Source organism: Chelonia mydas, chromosome 6 (assembly GCF_015237465.2).
Source record: "Chelonia mydas isolate rCheMyd1 chromosome 6, rCheMyd1.pri.v2, whole genome shotgun sequence".
In the NCBI taxonomy this organism is placed as follows: domain Eukaryota; kingdom Metazoa; phylum Chordata; order Testudines; family Cheloniidae; genus Chelonia; species Chelonia mydas.
This window is the reverse complement of record NC_051246.2, coordinates 100126903-100154483: the sequence shown is the minus strand read 5'-3', so window position 1 is coordinate 100154483 and position 27581 is coordinate 100126903. Positions and strand designations below refer to the sequence as shown.

General features: G+C 45.9%; 1 protein-coding gene across 4 annotated transcripts in view; it reads left to right on the top strand.

The window, feature by feature from the left end:
- EML5 (EMAP like 5) overlaps window positions 1-27581 on the top strand; it is a 299416-nt gene that overhangs the window by 217754 nt on the left and 54081 nt on the right. For all 4 annotated transcript variants that reach the window (XM_043547824.1, XM_007055929.4, XM_043547826.1 and 1 more), the window contains exons 25-28: window positions 95-271; window positions 10570-10771; window positions 15463-15589; window positions 16590-16604. In XM_043547824.1, the coding sequence (XP_043403759.1) occupies window positions 95-271; window positions 10570-10771; window positions 15463-15589; window positions 16590-16604 (521 nt within the window). The remainder of the gene's footprint in view (window positions 1-94; window positions 272-10569; window positions 10772-15462; window positions 15590-16589; window positions 16605-27581) is intronic.

Genomic DNA, 27581 nt, shown 5'->3' with positions numbered 1-27581 from the left:
TCTGGAAAACAGTATGTATATAAAATAATATATTTTGAAATAAAAAGCTTTTGTTTTGTTTGAGATCACATGGATGAAAAATTTTGTTTTGTAGGTTGAAAAAATTGGCTGGGCATCATGGACAAGTGTTCTGGGCTCTTGCTGTGAAGGAATCTGGCCAATAATTGGGGAAGTCACAGATGTAACTGCTTCCTGCCTCACCAGTGATAGTAAAGTCTTGGCCACAGGAGATGATTTTGGGTTTGTGAAACTTTTTCGATTCCCTGCTAAAGTAAGTAAGTTTCTAACTGTGGTATTAGAAGTTTGGTTAATGAAATTGCTTATGCCAACACTTACAAAAATTATCACTACATATAAGCATAATACTGCTCTTAAGTTTTTTGTCACCATGATCAGTAAAGGAAATAAGTATGACATTGTACCTTGTTGTGCATTAAACTGTGAAATATATTTATGCCATCACATAGTTCTCCAGTTGTTAATATTGTATCATACAAGTGATGTCAGCAGTGCACATGCTTATAGTATTTTAACATGAAGTTTCACAACTGCTACACAGTACTAAATCTCTGTGGTTGATATTGTTATGCACAGTTCTCCTTCAAGTGCTTGCTCATGTCCATTCCAGTGTAGGTGTGTGCTCGCCATGAGCACCGCTGCCGGAAAGTTTTTCCCTCAGAGGTAGCCATCGAATCAGCTCTTGTACCCCCAGGAGTCACGTGCTCATGGTGCCAGTAGAAAGAGCCTTGCAGTGCCCTCAGTTCCTCCTTACTGCCCGTGACAGTCACTGGAACTACTTCGTCCTTGTGTTCGCAAATATTCCTCAGTGGACTTTGTTTCTAACTTATTGTGTATAGTTACCATTATTATAATTAAGTTTTAATTGTTAGAACAGTTAGTTAGGTTAATGAACCCCACATTGTGGAGTTAGTCACTGCCCGGCACCGGGATATGCCTCAGTCTCTGGGGTTTAAGCCTTATGGTTCTTGCCACAAGCCTATGCCAGTGAGCGACCCCCATTCCAGCTGCATTAAGTGCCTGGGGGAAGCTCATGTGTGGGAGCGCTGCAATATCTGCAAGAACTTCATGCCCCACACCAAAAAAGATGGGGACACAAGACTTAAGTTTATTCTCATGGAGGCAGCTCTCTGTCCTCCCTTGGAGCCAAGTCCCTCGGGCTCAGCACCAAGTACTTCAGCTTCTGTCAGAAGTGTCCCAGCGACTATTAGGACTCAGCGCCGGTCTCCATCCCTGGCACCGAGAAGGGACATTGCTTCTGCCTCTCGGGAGCCTTGTCACCGTCTGTCGTCTCCAGGGCCAAAGAAGACCATGCCGGCCAAGGACTCTCAGCACTGCTCTTCATCACCGGTGTCAAAAAAGATGGACAGTGGTCAATCCCCGACCCCGAGGTCACAAAGAGACTCTAGTAGAGTGCAACCCATGCCAGGCCAGTCTGAGATCTCTAGAGCCTGCCTGGTAGCATTGACTTCTGCCCTGGAACAGGCACCATTGAGTCTGGCACCGATGGACTCCCTGGAGAGACACTGGATGCCTACCACCCTGGTGATATCTTCAACACCGGAGGCATTTGTGGCTATGAGAGACTTGCTCTCTTTTCCGGTACCGCCGTCCCCGCCAGTACAGGAGAAGTCAACGGTGGTACCGATAGGAAGATCTGCCACAGCACCGAGACTCCAGGTACCTTCAAACAGGAAACCGGCCATGATGGATTAGAACTGGTCTCCTCCTCCATTTCAGCACCATTCAGCACCAGCTGGGCACCAATCCATCGTGATATCCGGGAATGGATTCTTTGGGGACAGACTCAGAGGCAGAGTCGTATGTCTCCCTCAGGAGTCGGCGCCAAGTCTCCAGCCAGCAGTACCCGACAGTGGATGCAGGCCAGGCCTGTCTGTTTCTGGCATGGCCACCAGCACAGAGGCCCTTCTGGAATCCCTAGGCATTTCCCCCACCACAGGGATCACATTTCAGGAGATCATACTCCATGACCTCAGAGTCTATAGAGCCTCCTCCACTATTGGAGCAGGATCCAACTCCCGGTACTGAGGTCGGTACCGAATATCAGGACCTGGTACCACAGGACCCGTCCGCTGCTGAGGGCAAGGAACAGGGCTCCTAGCTGGTACAGGCATCCTCCTCTTCCTCCTCAGATGAGGCGGTCCCAGGAACAGAGATAGCACCCTCCCAAGATGATTACAGGGCATATAAGGAACTCCTTAAAAGAATGGCCCCAAACTTGGGGATCCAGGTAGAGGAGATCAGGAAGTCCTCCACACCCTAGTGGACTTCCTAATGGCATCGGGCCCTTCAAGAAAGGCACTGCCATTAAATGATACCATTATGGACCCTATCAAGCCCTTATGGCAAACGCCAGCATCCCTTCAGCTGATGGCAAAGAGATTAGAAAAGAAATATTTTGTCCGGGCCAAACGATTTGAGTTTCTTTACACCCGTCCCTCACCGAGTTCTTTTTGATGGTGTCAATGGCCAATGAGTGGGAACGGCAGGGTCAACAGGGACCAACCCCAAGGCCAAGGATGCCAAGAAATTAGATCTCTTTGGCAGAAAGGTCTATTCAACCAGGGGACTCCAGCTCAGGATTGTGACTCAGCATGCACACTTGAGTTTAATCCTTGGGATTTTAATGACTTTAATCCCTGGGATATTGTGGCAAAGTTTAAAGAACAGATACCACAGAAGTCCAAGCATGAGTTTGCAGCCATAGTGGAGGAAGGCAAGTTGGTTGTGAGAGCATTCCTGTAGGCAGCCTTGGACATGGCAGACTCGTCAGCCCGGTCCATGGCCTCTGCAGTGGCTATGCACAGAAGCTCTTGCTTCAAGCCCCCAGCCTACCACATGAGGTGCAGCAGACCTCACAAGACCTTCTGTTTGAGGGGATGTCACCCTTCTCCCAGCAGACAGATTTAAAGCTGCACAGCCTAAAGGACTCAAGGGCCACCCTAAAGTCCCTAGGAATGCATACACTGACTCCCTCAAGGAAGCAATACAGACCTCAGCCATCTGCTTGGTTCTTCCAGACTCCTGCCCAGCAGGACTACAGTAGGAGAATGAGTAGTGGTTTTAGGAGGAGACCTCCACCTCAATCCTTGTCTGTACCCATGTCTGACCCCCGCCCCCAACACTCGGTGAGGTCTATGCACGCCTTTTGATGTGACGCTTGGGGGCTTACCAGGCCAAAGCATGGATCCAGATTCCCCAGTTTTTGTGGACCGTTTATCCCACTTCTACTGGGCGTGGGCCTGCATTACCTCGGACCACTGGGTTCTACACACGATAGCACTCAAATACACCCTTCAGTCAAGTTGTTTCCCTCCTTCCCAACCTCCCTTCCTGTCCCTCTTCAGGGACCCTTCTCACAAGCTCCTTTTTATTCAAGAAGTGCAGTTGCTCCTAAGGTTGGGAGCTGTGGAGGAGCTTCCATGGGAGCTAAGGAGCCAAGGGTTCTACTCCAGTTATTTCCTAATCCTGAAGGCCAACAGCAGTTTCAGATTGATTCTAGACCTGCGGAAGCTCAAGAAGTTCATGAAGAGACTGAAATTCTGCATGGTCTCCTTGGCCTCTATCATCCCCTCCCTGGATCCAGGGGACTGGTAAGCCACCCTCGATTTGAAGGATTCTTATTTTCATATTGCATTCTTTCAGGGACACAGAAGGTTCGTCAGATTCATCGTGAATCATGTGCACTACCAGTTTGCAGTGCTCCCATTCAGCCTGTCAGTGGTCCCTTGGGTGTTCACGAAGTGCATGGCAGTCATCGCAGCCTTCCTGGGGAAACAAGGGGTTCAGGTCTACCCTTACCTCGATGACTGACTGATCAAAGGTTGGACCAAGGCCCAGGTGGAGACAAATGTAAAGTTAATACAGTCAACTTTCCAGGACTTGGGCCTGTTAATAAACACCCAGAAGTCTACCCTTTCCCTAGTTTAAAGGATAGAATGTATTGGGGTGATCCTCGACTTGGTCCAAGCCAGAGCCTTCTTCCCAGAAGCCTGGTTCCAAGAACTAGGGGCACTCATGGAAAGCCTCAGGATTCACCCCATCACCAGGACAAAGTTCCTAAAGCTCCTGGGCCACATGGCATCATGCACCTATGTGTTGCAGCAAGCGAGACTACAGCTCAGATCTCTTCAGGCTTGGTTGGCATCGGCATATGAACTGGGCCAACGCCATTTGGACACGGTAGTCACACTTCCCCCATCAGTGATTGCTTCCTTTCTTCTCTGGCTGAACCCACTGGCAGTGTATGCTGGAGTCCCATTCTTGAGACCCCATCTGTCAGTGTCTCTCATCACAGACAGTTTGGTGATGGGCTGGGGAGCTTACCTCTCAGAACTCAGGTCTTCTGATCTCCAGAGGAGTTCGTGTTATACATCAGTGTCAGGGAGCACAGTGCGGTTTGCCTAGCCTACCAGGCATTCCAAAACCACTTGGAGGGCAAGTGCATATTGATCCTCACAGACAACATGACAGCTATGTTTTATATAAACAGGCTGGGTGGGGTGTGCTCCTCTCACTTGTGCCAGGAAGCTCACTTGTGGGAATGAAGCATAGCCCACTTGATCTACCTTGAGGCCTCCTATCTGCTGGGGTCACAGAATGAGCAGCAGATCACCTCAGGAGATCCTTCTGCAGTCATCACAAGTAGTTCATCCATCCAGACATTGTGAAACACATCTTCCAGAAGTCAGGGACTCTCCACATCAACCTGTTCACGATGAGGCACAACAGGACGTGTCTTCAGTTCTGCTCCTTCCTCAGCCACCGCCCAAGGTCACTCGCAGACTCTTTTCTCCTTCCTTGGACGGACTATCTCTTCTGTGCGTTTCCTCCCATCCCTCTCATACACAAGGTATTGCTATAGATCAGAAGGGACAGGACACGCCTTATCCTGATAACCCGGGCTTGGCCACATTGGCACTGGTTCACCACCCTCCTAGACCTCTTGGTGGAAACGCCATTCCATCTGCCTTCATTTCCAGACCTGATCTCCCAGGACCATGGCCATCTACCTCATCCAAACCTCAAGTCCCTTCATCTCATGGCCTGGAAGCTCCATTACTGAACCCCATAGAGCTAGCATGCTCAGGACAGCTCTTGAGTTGTTTTTAGGGAGCAGAAAACCCTCCACTAGAGCCACTTACCTGGCAAAGTGGAAAAGATTCTTGCTTTGGTCTGCACTGAAGGGTATTTCTCCTACACAGTGAACACTGCCTTTCATTTTGGACTACTTTCTCTACTTGAAACAACAAGGCCTATCTGTGTCATCTATCAGGGTCCAGCTAGTGGCAATCTTGGCTTTTCACCCATGGATGAATGGGTGTTCTGTTTTCTTGAACTCCATCTGTGATTATTTCCTCAAAGACCTGGAGAGTTTAAACCCCTTGTACAATAGCTTCTCCCCCAGGACCTCAACCTGGTGTTGGCGTGGCTGACAGGACTCCCATTTGAACCACTGGCAAAGTGCTTTCTGCTCTGCCTATCCTGGAAGGTAGCATTCCTGGTGGCCATTACTAGAGACCTGCGTGGATACAAAAATTTTGTATCCACATCCAATCTGCAAAAATTGTCTGCAGGTATCCATGGATTTGCAGGGCTCTACTAACAACTCCACCGGTCACCGTGCACGAGTGACACAGGGCTGTGCCAAGTCCCAACCCCTAAATGCCTCCCACTTCTCCCCAGAGACCTCCTGCCCTGCCACCCATTCCACCCTCACCATACCTCCGTCCCCGCTCTGGGCAGAGAGGCTACAATCGTGGGCCTTCGTATGCAGCACCATCCTCCAGTGTGGGGCTCGGACACCCCTACGCAGCTGCAGTGGCTCTAACGCATGCAGGCCCAGCCAGAACAGACAGCGGCAACAACTACTCTCATCACATCGCTCATCATTGCTGCTCGTAGTTCAAAGTACAACCACACCTCTTTCAAAATGGTGCTTGGCTCACTCTTTTCTGGGAAAAAGAAAAGGAGTACTTGTGGCACCTTAGAGACTAACCAATTTATTTGAGCATGAGCTTTCGTGAGCTACAGCTCACTTCATCGGATGCATACTGTGGAAACTGCAGAAGACATTATATACACACAGAGACCGTGAAACAATACCTCCTCCCACCCCACTCTCCTGCTGGTAATAGCTTATCTAAAGTGATCATCAAGATGGGCCATTTCCAGCACAAATCCAGGTTTTCTCACCCTACACCCCCCCCCCCACACACAAACTCACTCTCCTGCTGGTAATAGCCCATCCAAAGTGACCACTCTCTTCACAATGTGTATGATAATCAAGGTGGGCCATTTCCTGCACAAATCCAGGTTCTCTCACCCCCTCACCCCCCTCCAAAAACCACACACACAAACTCACTCTCCTGCTGGTAATAGCCTATCCAAAGTGACCACTCTCCTTACAACGTGCATGATAATCAAGGTGGGCCATTTCCAGCACAAATCCAGGTTTTCTCACCACCCACCACCCCCCAACACACACACAAAGTCACTCTCCTGCTGGCAATAGCTCATCCAAACTGACCACTCTCCCCACAATGTGCATGACAATCAAGGTGGGCCATTTCCAGCATAAATGCAAGTTTAATCAGAACGTCTGGGGGGGCGGGTAGGAAAAAACAAGGGGAAATAAGCTACCTTGCATAATGACTTAGCCACTCCCAGTCTCTATTTAAGCCTAAATTAATAGTATCCAATTTGCAAATGAATTCCAATTCAGCAGTTTCTCGCTGGAGTCTGGATTTGAAGTTTTTTTGTTGTAAGATAGCGACCTTCCTGTCTGTGATTGCGTGACCAGAGAGATTGAAGTGTTCTCCGACTGGTTTATGAATGTTATAATTCCTGACATCTGATTTGTGTCCATTTATTCTTTTACGTAGAGACTGTCCAGTTTGACCAATGTACATGGCAGAGGGGCATTGCTGGCACATGATGGCATATATCACATTGGTGGATGTGCAGGTGAACGAGCCTCTGATAGTGTGGCTGATGTTATTAGGCCCTGTGATGGTGTCCCCTGAATAGATATGTGGGCACAGTTGGCAACGGGCTTTGTTGCAAGGATAGGTTGCTGGGTTAGTGGTTCTGTTGTGTGGTATGTGGTTGTTGGTGAGTATTTGCTTCAGGTTGGGGGGCTGTCTGTAGGCAAGGACTGGCCTGTCTCCCAAGATTTGTGAGAGTGTTGGGTCATCCTTCAGGATAGGTTGTAGATCCTTAATAATGCGTTGGAGGGGTTTTAGTTGGGGGCTGAAGGTGACGGCTAGTGGCGTTCTGTTATTTTCTTTGTTAGGCCTGTCCTGTAGTAGGTGACTTCTGGGAGCTCTTCTGGCTCTATCAATCTGTTCCTTCACTTCCGCAGGTGGGTATTGTAGTTGTAAGAATGCTTGATAGAGCTCTTGTAGGTGTTTGTCTCTGCCTGAGGGGTTGGAGCAAATGCGGTTGTATGGCAGAGCTTGGCTGTAGACGATGGATCGTGTGGTGTGGTCAGGGTGAAAGCTGGAGGCATGTAGGTAGGAATAGCGGTCAGTTGGTTTCCAGTATAGGGTGGTGTTTATGTGACCATCGTTTATTAGCACTGTAGTGTCCAGGAAGTGGATCTCTTGTGTGGACTGGACCAGGCTGAGGTTGATCCCACCATCAACCAGACGTTCTGGTTAAACTTGCATTTATGCTGGAAATGGCCCACCTTGATTGTCATGCACATTGTGGGGAGAGTGGTCAGTTTGGATGAGCTATTGCCAGCAGGAGAGTGACTTTGTGTGTGTATGGGGGTGGGGGGGTTAGAAAACCTGGATTTGTGCTGGAAATGGCCCACCTTGATTATCATGCACATTGTAGGGAGCGTGGTCACTGGATAGGCTATTACCAGCAGGAGAGTGAGTTTGTGTGTGTGGTTTTTGGAGGGAGGTGAGGGGGTGAGAGAACCTGGATTTGTGCAGGAAATGGCCCACCCTGATTATCATACACATTGTGAAGAGAGTGGTCACTTTGGATGGGCTATTACCAGCAGGAGAGTGAGTTTGTGTGGGGAGGGGCGTAGGGTGAGAAAACCTGGATTTGTGCTGGAAATGGCCCAACTTGATGATCACTTTAGATAAGCTATTACCAGCAGGAGAGTGGGGTGGGAGGAGGTATTGTTTCATGGTCTCTGTGTGTATATAATGTCTTCTGCAGTTTCCACAGTATGCATCCGATGAAGTGAGCTGTAGCTCACGAAAGCTCATGCTCAAATAAATTGGTTAGTCTCTAAGGTGCCACAAGTACTCCTTTTCTTTTTGCGAATACAGACTAATACGGCTGTTACTCTGAAACCTCTCTTCTGGGAGTTGTAGTTTACTTTCTCCATCCAAGCAAGCTGGTGACTACAACTTCCAGAATGCCCAGCAGGCTATTGCCATGTATCGCAGCCCACTGCTGTGATTGAGAGAGCCGACCTAGAACCTGAGGACTGGGTGACAGCTGCTTCGTTTGGGTGACTGTGTGCTGCAGAGCCTTACGCAGATACAAAATTTGCATCCAAGCTGCGATCTGCAAAAATGGTCCACGGAAATAAAGCGGATATACTTGGATTTGCAGGGCTCTAGCCATTATGTCTGCCAGAAGGATCTCAGAAATCTGAGCCCTTACATCGGAGCCACCTTATATGGTCTTCTTCAAGGACAAGGTTCAATTGCAGCCATATCCCACCTTCCTTCAAAAGGTGATCTCGCAATTCCATGGAAACCAGTATATCTTCTTTCCAGCCTTCTGTCTGAAGCCACCTGCCAACAATGAGTAACAGAGACTCCTCTCGCTGGATGTCAGACGTGCACTAACCTTCTATTTAGAAAGGACTAAATCATTTCAAAAATCTACACAGCTTTTGGTGGCCACTGCAGACAGAATGAAAGGCCTTCCAGTCTCAGCCCAGAGAATCTCATCATGGATCACTTCCTGTATCCACACATGCTATGACCTGGCAAAGGGGCCTGCTCCTCCTGCCCTAATCGCACATTCTGCCAAGGCTCAAGCATCTTCGGTGGCGTTTGTAGCTCAAGTTCCTATCCAGGAAACCTGTAGAGCAGCAACATGATCATCAGTCTATACCTTTGCATCTCACTATGCCATCATCCAGCAGGGTAGAGACAACACGGGTTTTGGCCCAGAGGTATTACAACAGCATGCGAGTGAACTCCAAACCCTCCACCTGCACAACTGCTTGGGAATCACCTACATTGGAATGGACATGAGCAAGCACTCAAAGAAGAAAAAATGGTTACTAACCTTCCATAACTGTTGTTCTTTGAGATACATTGCTCATGTCCATTCCAAACCCTGCCCCCACCTGCCCCTCTGTCAGAGTTAGACAGCAAGAAGGAACTGAGGTGGTGACAGGGCCCTTTTTTACTGGTATCATGAGCATGCGATTCCAGGGAGCACCAGAGCTGACCCGACAGATACCACTTAGGTAAAAGCTTTCCAGCGGTGGTGCTCAGGGCAAGCACACACATACACTGGAATGGACATGAGCAACATATCTCAAAGAACAACAGTTATGGAAGGTTAGTAACCAGGTTTTTTTATATTTAATTCAAACATTTGGGTTTTTCCTTCCTTACTAAAATCAATAGTTGGTGAAAGATTCTTGAACACTAATGCAATAAATTATTGAAAAAGATATATTAGAATTGGAAAAGGTACAGAGAAGGGCAACAAAAATGATTAGGCATATGGAACAGCTTCCATATGAGAGATTTTAAAAAGACTGGGACAGTTCAGCTTAGAAAAGATATGACTAAGGGGAGATATGATAGAGGTGTATAAAATCATGAATGGTGTGGAGAAAGTGAATAGGAAAGTGTTATTTACCTCTTCACATAACACAAGAACCACGGCTCACCCAATGAAATTAATAGGCAGCAGGTTTAAAACAAACATGAGGAAGTACTTCTTCATACAATGCACAGTCAACCTGTGGAATCATTGCTAGGGGGTATTGTGAAGGTCAAAAGTATAACTGGATTAGATAAGTTCCTGGAGAATGGGTCCATCAATGGCAATTAGCCAAGATGGTTAGGTACTCAGCCTCATGCTCCAGATGTCCCTAAACTGCTGGCTGCCAGAAGCTGGCACTGGACAGCAAGGGATGGATCACTTGATAATTGCCCTGTTCTGTTTCATTCCATCTGAAGCACTAGCACTGGCCGCTGTCAGAAGACAGGATACTGGGTTAGATGGACCATTGCTCTGAGCCAGTATTGTCATTCCTATGTTCTTATTGTAAATTGCAGTGATTTTGCTCCTCGTTTTCTTAAGCAGAGCCCCACTGGAAGTGCAGATCTGGTTTATATTTCACCAAGTTTCTGGATGATTGAGGAATTTGTCAAATTATGTAATACAGAATAAATGTAAAACTGTTTTAAAGCATATGCTTTTAAAGGGTTAAGGAAATAGCAGTGGACAAAAATGTCTTTTATTAGCAGCTCATTTTAATTTTATTTAGAAGAGTTGATTAAACTTTTGTCTCTTTTTTTTTTTCGTATTTAGGGAAAGTTTGGAAAATTTAAGAAGTATGTGGCCCATAGTACGCATGTAACAAATGTTCGTTGGACTCATGAGGACAGTTTGTTGGTCACTGTTGGTGGGGCAGACACATCTCTAATGCTGTGGACCTATGAGATGGAGGGACATCGGGAGAGCAGGCAGTGTGATAGTGAAGAATCTGATCTAGATTCTGAGGAAGATGGAGGTCAGTAATATTCTTAAGAAATACTAGTCTAAGAGAGCAATTCTTGTTTCTTTTAGAAAAACTGCCAATTTAGAAATGAAAATATTTATTATATATATTATAATATTATATATATATATTATATTATAACTATTTTTACCCAAAGACCCCAAATTACTTTAGAGACATTAATTAAACTTTATAGCATCCTGTGTGAGGTACAGACCAATAAATATAGTCATGGGGAAACTGATAGATTAAGTGATTTTCCCAAGACCACCAAACTATTCAGTGTCTGAGTCTGTGGAACAGAACCCAAGAATTTGCTCTAGCCACAACACAGCACTGGAAATTGCATAGATAGATTTGGTGTACCAGCAGAATCTAACTGCCAGAAACCGATATAAATGTTAAAATCAATAAATAATTATATTAAAGAAGTCAGCAAAATAAAGTTCATGTTTAAACACCATTTATTTTAAAAATTATGAAGAGAAGGATTTGTATGTCTGTTGAAATCTACATCATGAATGAATCTGCTTGTCTTGAGGTTTTCTAAAACCCCTTGTCTGTTGTATCTAAGTGTACTAGCCTGAAATATGCTCATGTTAGTATTATGGGCCACCTTATCATACAATTCTAAAATGAACAGGAGTAACAACATTTAATCACATTTTATAGAACTAAATATCAGTTCTTCCTGCAATACGGAATGCGTGGGTTATAAAGGGTTCCTATTCAAATCATAGCTCAGGAGTTCGTTCTCAGGCAGGGGTGCTCAAGATTTTCTCAAGGTTGTCAGTACCTCCTCTGTGCTCCCAAATGAGTTTTGCTTGCCTCTGTTACATTCAAGAGAATTAATCACAATCTTCAGATACTTCTAAACTATCCCTGCCAGATTTGGCTTTTTATCCCTAAATGTTAGATTCTTCTGAAGGCAATTTAACTTTGTTGGCATTGGAATAAATCAGATCACACCAAATAGGCATTTTAAAACATTAATTGGGGAGGATTCTCCTGAACTCCTCCCCTGCTTCTTAAACAGGTCTTAGTTTCTGTGTTGCAAATCTGTCACCATCTTGTAGGTTGCTCAGAAGACTTTGGCTATTTTGCAGCTGTCTACATATATACAGAGAAAAAACACAGCCAGAGCCTAAGCATTTCCATCAGACTCAGCAAGTTTGGAGGTGAGAGAGACACTATTTTGGTTAACCAATTTATTTGGGCATAAGCTTTCGTGAGCTACAGCTCACTTCATCGGATGCATACTGTGGAAACTGCAGAAGACATTATATACACAGAGACCATGAAACAATACCTCCTCTCATCCCACTCTCCTGCTGGTAATAGCTTATCTAAAGTGATCACTCTCCTTGGTTAGTCTCTAAGGTGCCACAAGTCCTCCTTTTCTTTTTGCGAATACAGACTAACACGGCTGTTACTCTGAAACCTCTCCTTACAATGTGTATGATAATCAAGTTGGGCCATTTCCAGCACAAATCCAGGTTTTCTCACCCTCCACCCCCCCACACACAAACTCACTCTCCTGCTGGTAATAGCCCATCCAAAGTGACCACGCTCTTTACAATGTGTATGATAATCAAGGTGGGCCATTTCCTGCACAAATCCAGGTTTTCTCACCCCCCACCCTCCCCTCCAAAAACCGCACACACAAACTCACTCTCCTGCTGGTAATAGCTTATCCAAAGTGACCACTCTCCTTACAATGTGTATGAAAATCAAGGTGGGCCATTTCCAGCACAAATCCAGGTCTGTCCCCCCCCCAAAAAAACACACACACACAAACTCACTCTCCTGCTGGTAATAGCTTATCCAAGGTGACCACTCTCCCTACAATGTGCATGATAATCAAGGTGGGCCATTTCCAGCACAAATCCAGGTTTTCTCACCCCCCCCCCCACACACATACAGACTCACTCTCCTGCTGGTAATAGCTCATCCAAACTGACCACTCTCCTTACAATGTGTATGATAATCAAGGTGGGCCATTTTCAGCATAAATGCAAGTTTAACCCGAACGTCTGGGGGGGGGGGGTAGGAAAAAACAAGGGGAAATAGGCTACCTTGCATAATGACTTAGCCACTCCCAGTCTCTATTTAAGCCTAAATTAATAGTATCCAGTTTGCGAATGAATTCCAATTCAGCAGTTTCTCGCTGGAATCTGGATTTGAAGTTTTTTTGTTGTAAGATAGAGACCTTTATGTCTGTAATTTCGTGACCAGAGAGATTGAAGTGTTCTCCGACTGGTTTATGAATGTTATAATTCTTGACATCTGATTTGTGTCCATTTATTCTTTTACGTAGAGACTGTCCAGTTTGACCAATGTACATGGCAGAGGGGCATTGCTGGCACATGATGGCATATATCACATTGGTGGATGTGCAGGTGAACGAGCCTCTGATAGTATGGCTGATGTTATTAGGCCCTGTGATGGTGTCCCCTGAATAGATATGTGGGCACAGTTGGCAACGGGCTTTGTTGCAAGGATAGGTTGCTGGGTTAGTGGTTCTGTTGTGTGGTATGTGGTTGTTGGTGAGTATTTGCACTAACAACCACATACCACACAACAGAACCACTAACCCAGGAACCTATTTATTTATGCTGGAAATGGCCCACCTTGATTATCATACACATTGTAAGGAGAGTGGTCAGTTTGGATAAGCTATTACCAGCGGTAGAGTGAGTTTGTGTGTGTGGTTTTTGGAGGAGAGGGTGGGGGGTGAGAAAACCTGGATTTGTGCTGGAAATGGCCCACCTTGATTATTATACACATTGTATAGAGAGTGGTCACTTTGGATGGGCTATTACCAGCAGGAGAGTGAGTTTGTGGGGGGGGGCGGAGGGTGAGAAAACCTGGATTTGTGCTGGAAATGGCCCAACTTGATTATCATACACATTGTAAGGAGAGTGATCACTTTAGATAAACTATTACCAGCAGGAGAGTGGGATGGGAGGAGGTATTGTTTCATGGTCTCTGTGTATATAATGTCTTCTGCAGTTTCCACAGTACGCATCCGATGAAGTGAGCTGTAGCTCACGAAAGCTTATGCTCAAATAAATTGGTTAGTCTCTAAGGTGCCACAAGTACTCCTTTTCTTTTTGCGAATACAGACTAACACGGCTGTTACTCTGAAACTATTTTGGTTGCAGTTAATATGTGTTTGATAGGCAGCTGGAATTTTGGAATCAGATCGTAGGGAACCCCAGCCTCAAGAATTTGGAAAACAATTTGTATAGCAAACTATTATGTTTGCTCCAATCCAAAAAAGTAATTAATCTTGGCATCATTATTTTATTTCTAAAGTTGATCATAGAGGCTCTAGGCGCTGAACTAACAGTTAAAATACATGCACAAAACAGCACAAAACGTAAAAAATATAATATTAAAATGTCAAAAAGGTATAATTTTAAACATAACCTTTGCCAATGTGACACATACATCAACAACTAAACTACTATTCTATGGGACCTGTGATTTTTAAAATGTGTGACAAGTCTTGATCTGATAACACCAAAGAATTCTGAGGGGTGTCTGTGGATGTGTGTAAAATGAGACTTCATAAAAAATCTGGGTCCAATTCACTTAAATTGACATTTCACTTTAGTAAGTTGTACAGGCACTGGTCCACCACTTTTTATTTTTCTGTTATTTTTCTGGTGAGACAGATATCTAAACTAACTATAGTAGAGTGGTCCCCAAACTTTTTACCTCTCGCCCCCCCCCTTACTCCTATCCACATCCTTTCCCCGCCCCCGGGAGCCAGGGCTAGGAGCGGGGCCATGGCTCCGGAAGGTGGGGACACAGGTGGAGGGAAGGGGGTGGGGCCAGGAGCAGAGCTGGGTGGTGCTCCCTTCCCCTTCCCTCCTGTGGAAGCTGGCCTGGGCCCCAGCCACTCCCCCCAAACATTCCTCCGTGCCCCCCTCAGGAGCACACCCAACAGTTTGGGGAGCTCTACCATACTGTCATCTTGAAAATGCTTGAGACTACAGTTACAAAGAAACTACAGCAAAGAGCAATCATTCACAGACTATAAGTGCAAGAGAAAAATTCAGACATTTCCGATATCTCTCTGCCTGCCTAAGAAATCATGATGTTACAAGGACTTTCTTTATAGCAGTTCATACAGCTGCTAACCAAGCCATAGGGATAATCTTCCCAGTCAAGCTTCTTCCATGACATGCCCTTTATTTGAACTTGATATCAGGTTGACCATACGTTTACAAGTTTAAGGGAATAGCTGTTCAAAAACATTTAAAAAGGCAGCATAGAAATAATTATACATAATCTAAGTAATTTCGTTTTACATCTTTATTTGCTGTGTAAGTAGCAGACAATTACAGGTTTGGTATGGAAGACCCCATGGCAGGTTGCCCACTGCTGCCCTATGGTGGTAGAAATTACTGCCCTTTGAAATCCTTCTATGTTCCAGGATATTAGAGAGACAAGAAGAGCTCTGTGTAAGCTCAAAATCTTGTCTCTCTCACCAACAGAAGTTGGTCCAATAAATGATATTACCTCAACCACCTTGTCTGTCTAAGAAGGTGGTATTTAATTATATGTATATTGTATTACTTTTTATTTGATTTCCCAGTGCTCCTGCAGAAGGGATGCTACAGAAATAAAATAATTATTTATTATTTTTCACTTCCTACTTCTCTTAGTCCTGTTTACTATATTGATTTTATTAGGTTATGACAGTGATGTGACACGAGAGAATGAAATTAATTACACCATCAAAGCCTTATCAACAAACATCAGACCAATGTTTGGAATTAAGCCTCATCTGCAACAAAAGGAGCCATCACTAGATGAAAGGTAATTTCTAAACTGGAGTTCTATGTAGCTAAAAAAAGTAGCATTTATAATAAAACATAATTACATTGATGCATTAAATGCATAGAGAGCTAACACATTTTAAATCAGTACTGCTTTTGAAACATTTTTGATTACCAGACAATTATTTACATCTAGATCATGCCTCTTTTTTTATAAATGGAGGGAATTAAAAAAAGGCATAAATGACCTGTGTAAATGATAACATTTGAATAATTTCTTGGATAATATGTTCATTTGTCTGTGTTTTGTTAATATCATGTCCTGTTTTGAACTCTATAAAATACTTATTATAGGCAAAAAGTGGTAGTGATACCTATTGTTATGGGTGTATGCCATATTAGTCTCTAGTGGTTGGTCCAGCTAGAGGATAACAGCTTGCAACTACTATCAATTACTCCCTGAATGAAAGTGGTAATGGTCTGGAGTCGGACTATGGATCTAAATGTCCCAACCTAGCTGATGATATGTATGTGTGGAGAGTTGGGGGTTAGAAGAATCCACATGATGGATTTTTTTTTAGTTTGCTTTTTTAAACACTTAGGAACTTACATACACAAAAACTATACTTAATATACATAAAAGTTGAATTCAAGCACTCAAAAATAAGGATATACCATAATTAAGATTATCCATGCAAACTTAATTTGGATCCCTTGTCAAAAGTACAAATGCAATAAGTTTTACAGCATTGTAAGCAAAGTCCAGCCCCCAGTGAAGTCAGTGTAAAGATTCTCATGACTTCAATGGACATTGGATCAAGGCCTAAAAGGTTAGGACCCAAACCTTCTAATTAGGGAGGCTGGAGGAGTAATGGAGACAGAATTTGATCCACTGCATTCATTTTTTATTTTTTAGCCCAGATTTCTGCTATAATATTACTGCAATTCTGTTCTGTTCAAAAATTTTAAAAAATCTGCTTAAATATATACTAATTTTTATTTTCTCTTTCTTCATTTTCCCCTTTTTGCTTCCTGTGAAGGCAAGGGGTAGTAAGGTAAGTTTCTTATCTTTATAATAATCCAGGATAAAGCGTTTTTATTACAAAACTTTGAAAAGTAGAGTTGTACGTTGATACAGCAATGAATGCTTAAAATAAGGTGCATTATGCAATATACTGTTTATTAAAATGCAGATTGTTACTGGGCAGCGAAGGGATTAGAGGACAAATAAAGAGCTAAATACACAGTGTGAGTAGCTAGGCTGGGCATGAGGTAGAAAAGCATGGAGTCAGGAGGACAAGTCTTCCCTCTTCCTCCTGGTTGAAGAACAGTTCTGAGGTTACTTCAGTCCAATGGCTGAAGTGTAACCTCCATGGTCCTTTCATGCAAACCCCTGTGAGCGAGAGAGATGTAGAATCCATGCTGTATTTATGTATTCTGGCCACACGCAACCTATGTCTGCCCGCTCCCACCCTTTGAGTGAAACCGGGATCCACACTGCACATGAGGAGGTTGAACCCCTTGCATGCCTACCTGGCCCCCACTTGCACAGTGGAAGCATAACGCTTCCATTGCTAAGGGCTCCTCTGCCGTATTGAAGGAGAGAGCTGCATTGTCTCTTAGTACACTATTCCCATTAACATTATTTTGTTCTTGTTGCTGAGTATTCTTATGAAGGGAAAGCCAGTATTTCTCGCTGAACTCCAGAACATATCAGAAAGAAAGCAGACCATAACTGCTCATTGCTGTGACAGTGCTCAGAAAGTATATAGTATACATCCCGATTCAGGGGTTTACAGTGCAGTCTTTTTGCATAAGGAGTTAATGAAGATTGTTCCTTTGACATTTTCCATTTGTTCACTTACATTTCAGTTGAGTATATAATATACATCAAACAACAGGGGGTCTGTGCTATGAGTAAACTTGATACATCTGCCTAAGTATTACAAAAAAGTTTAAAATATCACCTGTAAAAATATTTCTTGTTTTTACACCATCTTTGACTAAATGTACTCATAGGACCGCAGAGATGTACTGAAGTAAAGTTGTGCTTCTGAGGGGAGGATGTCCCCCATTTAATATGTGGATATTTCAAAACTTGTGTGTAAACAAGACATTATATTTTAGAAGTTATCTTAACCTTTTTAATACATAGGGCAGCAAGATTAAAATTTTATATAGGATAGAGAGAAATGAATATTGCCTGGTAATGGAGGTATAAGACTATGTACATCTGTGATGTAGGTATTATGACATCAAGTGCAATAGTCAAGATGTTTGTGATGGTAACTATGCCTGCGTTTTCTTTGTGGTCTTATGCATCATTTTTCCTATGTTGTGCTCCTTAAATTTAGTAGATATAAGTAATATAATTTTGTTTTACCTGCATAATTAATAATGTTTTGGCTTAACCATTTTATTTCACCTTTGGGGAACAGTTCCTCTGTTTTCCCCTACAGGGTAAACAGGATTTTTGCAACTTTGTGGTGACTTTTCTACTGCTTGTGCTGACAGTCTTGTATAGGCATTTAATATTGAAAGGAAGATGATTCTACAGATGTTTTTGAAGCTTTCAGTATTTGGGACTATTTGTTCCCCTGCAGTGCAAGGGAACAAAAGGACAAAAACTAGAAAGAAAAGGGGTTTAAAGGTGTATGGAAGAGGTGGCTGGCCACATGCTATGCTCCAACCTCATGGCACAATTGCCTACAGTCCTGCTGTATAACTCCCATTGCAGAAGAGCAAGACAGGGAAAAAGTGGAATGGTCTGGTGGAACAGCTGCTTTATATGGCTTGTCTCTCAGTGGAAATGGGTCCAGAAAAATTGGAAGGCGCAGCTGCTCTAAGCAGCATTAACTCATGCTATCAACTGACCCCCAGAAGAGACGTTACTGGCCACTAATGCCAATATCAGGCAGGGGAGACAATGGCAACACAACAACTGTACCATCTATTCTTTTGTTCTGGGATGGGAAGGAAAAATGTGGCGCCAAGAGCCACAAATGCATCTGGCTTGGAACCTTTAGGGTCTTTGCTATTAATTCCTGTGTGGCTTTGGGTAACTTTGGGTACAACCCCTTACCTCCTTCACAATGTTACTTATGCAACAGCGTGACAAGGAAATGTGAATTTTGGTTTTCCAAGAGTTGATAAACTTATAAGGTAAGTATTCTCTTACTATGGAGTTTTATATAAGGAAAGCATGTGACCCTTCATTTTCACTGAAAACTCCTTATTTGGATATAGTAGATGCCCAAATAGGCATTTCCAATGAAAAGGCAGTTTTGAAATATTCAAAAATGGAAGTGGAGAATTTCTTATTTCTTAGTCCTGAATTCAAAGTAACAAACTCCCTATTACTTGAATAGTGATATGAGATAAAAATGATCATACAGTTGGGTAAAGTTTATTTACATACTATCAGCCTATAAAGTCTGAAATCTTAAGGGAGTTCCCAGGTCCTGTTGAAAGTTGGTGGAGGTTGTGTGATTAACTCCTTTTGATCTCTTTGACTGTATCAGCCTAAAGTGCTCTGAAGGTTGATATTAAAAGTGGAAATGGACCAAAACCTTACATTTCTGACCTGAAGATTTTTTACAGAATATGTGGGTGGTAGAACTCAGGGGTTTAGTTCAGCCTATACAGAGTTAGAGGTCAGTTGCAAAGTGTGAATACAGATCTGAATTTCCAGAAAATTTAGGGAGAAATTGGATGCAGGGTTTTGGTTTGGACCAATTTCTAATCAAGTCATGTTATTCTCTTGTGAAACAGAGTGTTTTCACATAGCTATGACTTATAGTCTGTATTGGTATGTTTATTGTATCCATTATTTAGAATGATAAAATGTTATGGACTGTAAGGCAACACTCACATGTGACATTTGAATGATTTATGTCTTCTAAGGTGTGTGCATTATTTACCTATTTTTTCTGTGTGGCATTTTTATATATTTGATGGATCACAAAAGATTGGGAAACCATTTTTAATTAAAAACCTTTTCTAAATGTTTCTCTCTTTTCATCTGCATTGTTGGGGGTTTTTTTGTAATATTTGACTGGAAATGTTTTCAGAAGAGGGAAAGTTTGGGATTTTAGGAAGGTTATAGAACAGCTCATCATAAGAATGGAAGTGTGAAATCAAGGGAGAATTGCCCAGTTTGTTATAATGCAATGAGCAGTATGCACGAATCATACTGGTTAAAGTGCTATAAAAAAGCAGTGTTATTTTCTTGAAACTTAAGGCCAAGAATTTCAAAAGTGATTAGTGATTTTGGGTGCCTCCATTTTTGGATGCCCAAACTGAGATCCCTTTAAGGGGCCTGATTTTCAGAAAGTATTGACCATTTATCCACCTGAAAATTAGGCCCCTTTAAGGTGTCTCAAGTTGGACATCCAAAATCATTAGCCATTTTTGAAAATTGTGGCCAATGTGTGTTTCTCTGTAGTGACTCTTAAAGAGTGGCTTCCTTAGGTTCCATGATTGTCTCTCAGTTTACAAGTAAAAAGGTACCAGACAACCCTGAAAATTCAACATGAAATATGTAAGTCAAGTAGAGAGTTTTTTTTTTTTCCTGAGTCATGTGTCGTCCCCAGTAATAAATATTTTTCTACAAGGTGGCCTATTGTTGAAGGCATTACCCGACCCCACTAAGAACTGTGAATCTTCCGGAAAAGTAGTGTTTGTTAGGACTGTATCAGCACTCCCACATAGCTCAGAATGTTAGGAGCTGAGGTTGTAAGAGAAGTGTGGTCCTCAGTAGCTTCAGTTCCTTCCTTTCCAACTATTGACACTGGGGCCAGCCTCTATTATCAAGCTTCAGGCTGGCAAACACGGTGGGACCAGTTCTGAGGTTGATCAGATGATGTGGTCAGCACCATTGTCTGTGTCTGATGGTGGGGTATCCTTAGTGCTAGGGATTTAGATGATCTCTCCTCTCAGCCATGAACTGCATACTGCTATCTGTGAGAGTTCCTCACTGTGTCTCAGCACTAGGGAAATCTCGAGCTAAGCCATCTCCTGTGAGTGCTGAATTTTCCTCCCAGTGCTGGGCCCCATGTTTAGTGAAGTCTGTTTACTCTCCTCCTGCTGTCAAGCAAAAGAGCAAACAGAAGCTGATCCCAGATGGGATCTGCACCAGGGAACTTAGTTCCATTGCAGAGGAAAAAGAAACATTGCTATGGATATAGAGGGTACATCAATCATTGAAGGTCTGGGTTCTGAAGATACTTCTGATCTTTCATGGATGGCAATTCCCAGGATTCTGTCTGGTTGTCCCTACTTTGGAGACAGTGTAGTCTCCCAGTGATGATGCCCCTTTTGTCTGTCTTTAATTAGGTATTTATGCTATAGTGGTGCAGGGCATATGTGAGCACCTCATGAACATTAATTCTTCTTCAAGTGCTTGCTCATGTCGATTGCATTGTAGATGTGCACGCACCCACATGTGTGGTCATCAGAGATTTTTGCCTTAGCGGTATCCATAATGCTTGCCGTGGCGCCCCCTTGAGTGCCATGCTCATGCGCTTGGATATCAGGCACTGCTGTTCCTACTCCATTTCAGTTCCTTCTTTCCGCCCATATGGTGTTCATTCAGAGCACCTTTCCTTGCTTGGCAAGGGCTAGCAGTTTTGTCATCTTGGACTTTGTGCCTTAAGGCCTTGTATATAGTTATTCTTAGTGTTAAGTACCTGTTAATAGCTTAGTTGTTAGTAGTAAAGGTCCCAGCAGGGACTTTACCCCCTGTAGGACATGGCCCGATCTCTGGCTTTCAAGCCCTGCACAGACTGTAACAGGCCTATGGCTGTTAGTAACCCTCACGGCAGTTGTCTCAAGTGCTGGTGGGAGGCACACATCAAAGACAAGTGCCGTATCTATAAGAACTTTTGGCCCTGCACGCAGAAAGAGTGGTATATTCAACTCCGGGCTCTCCTTATGGAGTCCGCCCTCTGTCTGGCAGCCGAGCCATCTCGGCACGACTTGCTGAGTACCTTGGCATTGGTGAAGAGTGCACCCCAGCATCAGGCTCCACCCAGCACCACTCCCTAAAACTGGTACCAAAAAAAAGGTGCGAAAACACGGCTCCCCAGTGCCGGTGAGGAAAAACCAGGTGGCAGTGGGCAAAAGAACTGCCTTGGGCCGTCCGCTTATCCCGGATCCCCATAGTCGGCCTTCACCAGTTGGGGCGTTAGCCCAGTAAAAGGCCCTCCTCCAACTGCTGCGAGCAGTACTGGACTGTCTTCCTTGTCGACACCGACGCCAACACATGCGCCCCAGGCGTCGAAGGAGCACAGGCCTCTGCCCGTGCTGCTAGCACAGCAGGTGCCACAAGCTTCAGCAAAAGCTCCCCAAGAAGGCAAGCCAGCTGAAAAGGCTTCCCAGGGAGCAGTGGAGCACCACAGATCCCCTGAGGTGATGACATGCTCTCCACCTCCGTGCTGATGGACGCTGGAGCGTCCATCCAGGTCAGCAGATACTCGCCATCAGTTGCCAGCATCACGGTCACGATCACCATCGTCCTGATGCGGTTCGCTGAGTGGAAGGCGCCAGTCCCCCTACTACCAGCACTGACCACCGTCCGGCAGATCATCGTCTTGTTGCTGATCCAGATCACTGACGCTTCCTGCCTCTGGTCCCCCGGCACTGACCCTGGTCTCCACGCAGTAGGTACCAGTCCCTCTGTGCAGGGCACCGGTCAAGGTTATCGGTAGTCTCAAGGCAGACTCAGGCATCTACAGCCGATCCGTGGTCTCCGGAAGGGGGTTCCTCTGGAACCGAGGGTTGCTTCAGCCCATCGCCTAGACCCCAGCAGCAAGAATGGGCTACCGAGCCAGCATCGATGGTGCCGGGACAGTGGCAGCCGGGTGAGTTGCCCATGCATTAGCCTTGTTGGCATGCGTGGAGAGTTCCAGTTATGGCTATGCCCCCTTCGTCAGCTGCTGCTTCAGAGCACTGAACCTGGTACCGGAGACATGCCCGGAAGCCAAGACTCAAGAGGCTGTGCCCTCCCCTAAGCCACCCTCCCTGGCAGAAGAGGAGGACCAGAGCCCCCCCTCAGGTGGGACAATCATCATCTTTATTCCTGGGCGAGGTGGTTGCAGGACCCTCCACAGCCAGCCTGCCTGATGATTTTAAGGACCACCAGGCCTTGCTCTGGTGGGTGGCTGAGAACTTGGGCCTCGAGGTGGAGGAGATGGCTGAGCAGACAGGCACTTTATTCAGTGTCCTGTTGGCTTCTATCCCAACCCGTGTCGCACTACCGGTGCATGACGGGGTTCTCAAAATTGCCAAGGCCATCTGGCAAACATTCTTCTCCATCCCTCCCACCTCAAAATGGGATGAAAAGAAGTACTTTGTCCCAGCCAAAAGTTTTGAATATCTCTGTACCCACCCTCTCCCTGGCTCGCTGATGGTCTCAGCAGCCAATGAAAAAGAGAAGCAGGGGCACTGCGGTTCAACCCCAAACAACAAAGAGGCCAAACGACTGGACTTATTTGGAAGAAAAATATATTCTACCGCCAGTTTACAGTTTCGGGTGGCGAAAAATCAGGCCCTCTTCGGCCGTTATACCTTTAACTTATGGGACTCCCTCCATAAGTTCAAAGAGTCCCTTCCTTGGCCAGTGGCTCAAGAGTTTGACACTCTGGTGTAGGAGGGTACCACAACGGCCCAGTGTGCACTCTCAATGGCCTGGGATGCAGTAGACTCGAAAGCCAGGGTGGTAGCGTCCACGGTGGTGATGAGATGTAGCTCCTGGCTTCAAACAGCTGGACTTTCACAAGAGATGCAGGCCTCCATATCAATGTGAGGGAGCTCAGGGCAGTCCGCCTGGCCTGCCAGGCGTTCTTGCCGCAAGTGAGATGCAACGTGGTGCAGGTCCTTATGAGTAATACAGCCGTGATGTATTACATAAACAGGCAGGGAGGTGCCAAATCCTCGACCCTTTGTCAGGAGACGCTCAGCCTTTGGGACTTTTGTGTGCGGTATGCCATTCATCTGGTCGCGGCCCACCTACTGGGCTCCAGAAACGTCCTGGCAGATTGCCTCAGCAGGACCTTCTCGTCTCACCATGAATGGTTTCTCCATCTGGAGGTGGTTGACATAATCTTCCAAAGGTGGGAAACTCCCCAGGTGGATCTGTTTGCGTCTAGACAGAACAGGAAGTTCCACGAATTCTGTTCCATCCAAGGTCTGGACAGAGGTTCCCTTTCAGACGCCTTCCTCATCCCTTTGTTGGGGGCGCTCATGTATGCCTTTCCATCGGTGCCATTAATCCACAGGGTCCTGGTGAAAGTCAAGCAGGACAGAGCAAGAATTATCCTTATGGCCCCTGCATGGCCCCATCAGCACTGGTTCGGCATGCTGTTGGACCTTTTGGCAGCTGCCCCTCTTCCTCTGCCTCTTCACCTGGACCTGCTGTCACAGAACCCACAGCAACCTGCTGCATCTGAACCTGGTGGCGCTGCATCTGACGGCTTGGCTCCTGCGTGGCTGAGCACGGAAGAACAGGTGTGCTCGGCCCATGTTCAGCAGGTTTTGCTGGGCAGCAGAAAACCCTCAACCAGGGCAACCTACCTAGCAAAGTGAAAATGGTTCGCATGCTGGGCTTTGGAGGGGCACTTTCAGGCCAAGCAGGCCTCTCCGCAGGATGTCTTGGACTACTTGCTGCATCTCAAGCTTCAAGGGTTGTCCCTCTCTTCCATCAAGGTCCACCTGGCAGCCATCTCGGTGTTGTATTCCATGCTCCAGGGCAGGTCTCTCTTTGCCCATCTTATGACGGCGAGATTTTTAAAGAGTCTGGAGCGCCTCTATCCACACATCCAGGATCCTGTCCCTTCCTGGGATTTGAACCTCCTGCTGTCCAGGCTCATGGGATCCCCCTTTGAGCCTTTGGCTATCTGCTCCCTCCTGCTGCTCTCCTGGAAGGTTTCCTTCCTGGTCGCTATAACCTTGGCCTGCAGGGTGTCTGAGATTAGGGCACTCACCTTGGATCCGCCCTATACGGTCTTCTTCAGGGACAAGGTCCAGCTGCACCTGCACCCGACATTTCTTCTCAAGGTTGTCTCCCAGTTTCATATTGACCAGGACATATGCTTACCAGTCTTCTGTCCGAAGCCTCATGCGTCAGATGGAGAGTGCAGACTTCACACCTTGGACGTAAGGAGAAAGCTGGCATTCTACATAGATAGAACCAAGCCATTCCGCAAATGGACACAGTTGTTTGTGGCAGTGGCAGACAGGATGAAAGGTTGCCCAGTGTCTGCTCAGCGAATCTCATCCTGGATCACGGCCTGCATTCGCTACTGCTGTGAGCTGATGAAAGACCTCTTCTCCCAAGTCCACACCTCTTCCCATCCAGTTCCGCGTCCTCCCCTGAGCATGCCGTGCCCTGTCCCACTCCTCCCCCTTCCTCCTAGAGTTTCCTGCATGCCACGAAGCAGCTGATTGAGGTGGGTGGGAGGGGCTGGGAGAGAGGGGGAAGAGTTGATCGGCAGGGCTGCTGGTGGGCGGGGGGAAGGGGGTAAGCTGGCTGCCAGTGGGTGCTAAGTACCTACTAATTTTTTTTTCATGTGTGCTCCAGAGTATACCTCCCTGATGTAGTCATCAAGACCCTTCATATTTGACTATCTCCTACACTTAAAGCAGCAGGGCTTGTCAGTGTCATCAATAAAAGTTCACCTGGCTGCCATTTTGACTTTCCATCCAGGAGTGACAGACCAATCAGTCTTTGCTGACCTGATGGTTGCGGGTTTTCTTAAAGGACTTGACAGGTTATACGCTCAAGTTCAGCAACCGATCCCTGCTTGGGACCTTAATCTGGTTCTTTCAAGGCTAATGGAGGCCTCCTTCGAGTCCCTAGCAACATGCTTATTACTCTGTCGTGGAAGGTGGCATTTCTGGTGGCAATAATCTCAGCTAGGAAGGTGTCTGAGCTCAAGGCCCTAACATCCGAACTCCCGTATACCATCTTTTATAAGGGTAAGGTGCAGCTTTGGCCTCACCCAGCCTTTCTTCCAAAGATTGTCTCTGTTTCATGCCAATCAAGACATTTTTCTCCCAGTCTTCTACCCTAAGCCACATGCTAACAGTTGGAAGCAAAGACTCCACTCCGTGGACATTTGCGGGGCACTGGTTTTATATCAAATGGATGAAGCCATTTCAAAAATCAAACCAGCTGTTTGTCACAGTAGCAGTCAGAGTGAAGGGCCCCCCGGTGTCTTCCCAAAGAATCTCATTGTGGACCTCATCCCATATCTGGGCATGTTATGATTTAGCAAAGATACCTGCCCCTGCACTGGAGGTACACTCTACAACAGTACAGGCCTCCTCAGTGACATTTCTGGCCCAGGTCCTGATCCAGGAGACATGCGGGGTGGCGAGATGATCATCAGTCCCCACCTTTACTTCTCACTTTGCCATTACACAGCATGCCAGGGACGATTCAGCAGAGCAGTGCTTCAATCAGCTAATCCATGAACTATGACCCCACCTCCAAGGTACAGCTTGGGAGTCACATTCTTGGAATTGACATGAGCAAGCACTCAAAGAAGAAAAAACAGTTCTTCTTTGACAGATGTCCCTGTGGTGCTCCACTTCAGGTCAAGGTGCATCCCAGCGCCTTCGATTGGAGATTTCAACAGCAGTACCCCTACGGGTTGTGCACACGCAGTGCCTGCCTCACGAGCTGTTTGAATAGCACGTGCATGGCCCAGGCTCCTCTCCTCAGTTCCTTCTCTACCGTCCCCAGCTAGAGACGGAGTTCAGCAGCCCTCTCAGATTTAGTCATAGATAGTTCTGTTTCTCAGTTTAATTTAGATAGTTTAGTCATAGAGTTACTATTTAAGAAAAATAGTTTAGTTATTAGAGTTATTTAAAAAAAAAAAAAAGTCGGCTACGGGGATGCCCGGCTCCCCCGGCTTCAAGAGATGTGGCTCCTGCAGTGAGGCCATCCCCATCTCGGATGGTCATTCACAGTGTGTATGCTGTTCAGGGGAGTCTCATGTACCCCAAAAATGCATCCAATGTAATAAGCTCAAAGCGCGAACCTGCAAGGACAGGGAGCTAAGACTGAAACTGCTCCTCTTAGAAAACTCCCTCAGACCCGTGTCTGACCCTGGCCAGCAAAGCTCTTTAAAACCCTCAAGGGAGAAAGGTAAAACAAAGAAACAGCTAACTTCCTCCCCCTCAGCTTCCTCCCCCTCCTTCCTACCTACAAGGGCTGCTCCTCAGCAAAGAAGTCTCAAATGACTTCCCCCTCACCAGTGCCCGCCACTCCATGGCTCAGCACTTTTAACTCCTCAGGCACCGACTGGGAGTCGGCTGCTCAGCTTCCTGGTGCTGAGGCTTAGGGCTTTCAGTTGCCCGCCTCCTACAGCTCTCTCCCTCGGCAGTCTTTGACAGCACGGTGCCGAGAACTGTCACAGTGCCGAGAGCACAAGCAGAGACCCCAGCACCACCATTTGATCTTGCAGCGCCACTTTCTCACCCACTGCAGCCAACGTTCCCGGCACCAAGCTGCCTCTTGTCACCTGCCTGCCCAACAGTGCCCACATCTGGGGCACCTACTCCTGAGGCACAATATGCACCCCCAGTGCAACCTTCAGTGCAGCAGATACCTCCTCAGACCCTGCCTGCATCAACGGCAGCAGCACCATCTCCACTTCAGTCAACACTCACTCTCTCCTGCCTTATCATTCGGCACCTGGAGTCACTGCATCGCCTCAGTTTTTACTTCCAGGGGTCTTAAGAGTGTCACGTGCCCCTCAATCTCCACTACTCGGCACCGATATATCACCGGGACCTTCAGCACCCTATCTGCATTACTCCCCTACTGCTCCAAGCCTCTCAAGCGGAGAGGAGGAGGCGAAAGAGGACAATAACCACATATTTTCCTCACAGTATTCCTCCCAGGTTCGATTACCTACAAGTGGGAGATGCACTAAACCATGATCCTCCTATCCTAGTGGCCACCTATGCCTGGATGGGACCACCTACGCCTTTTCCTGGGCAATGGCCACACTGGGGTCCATGGAACT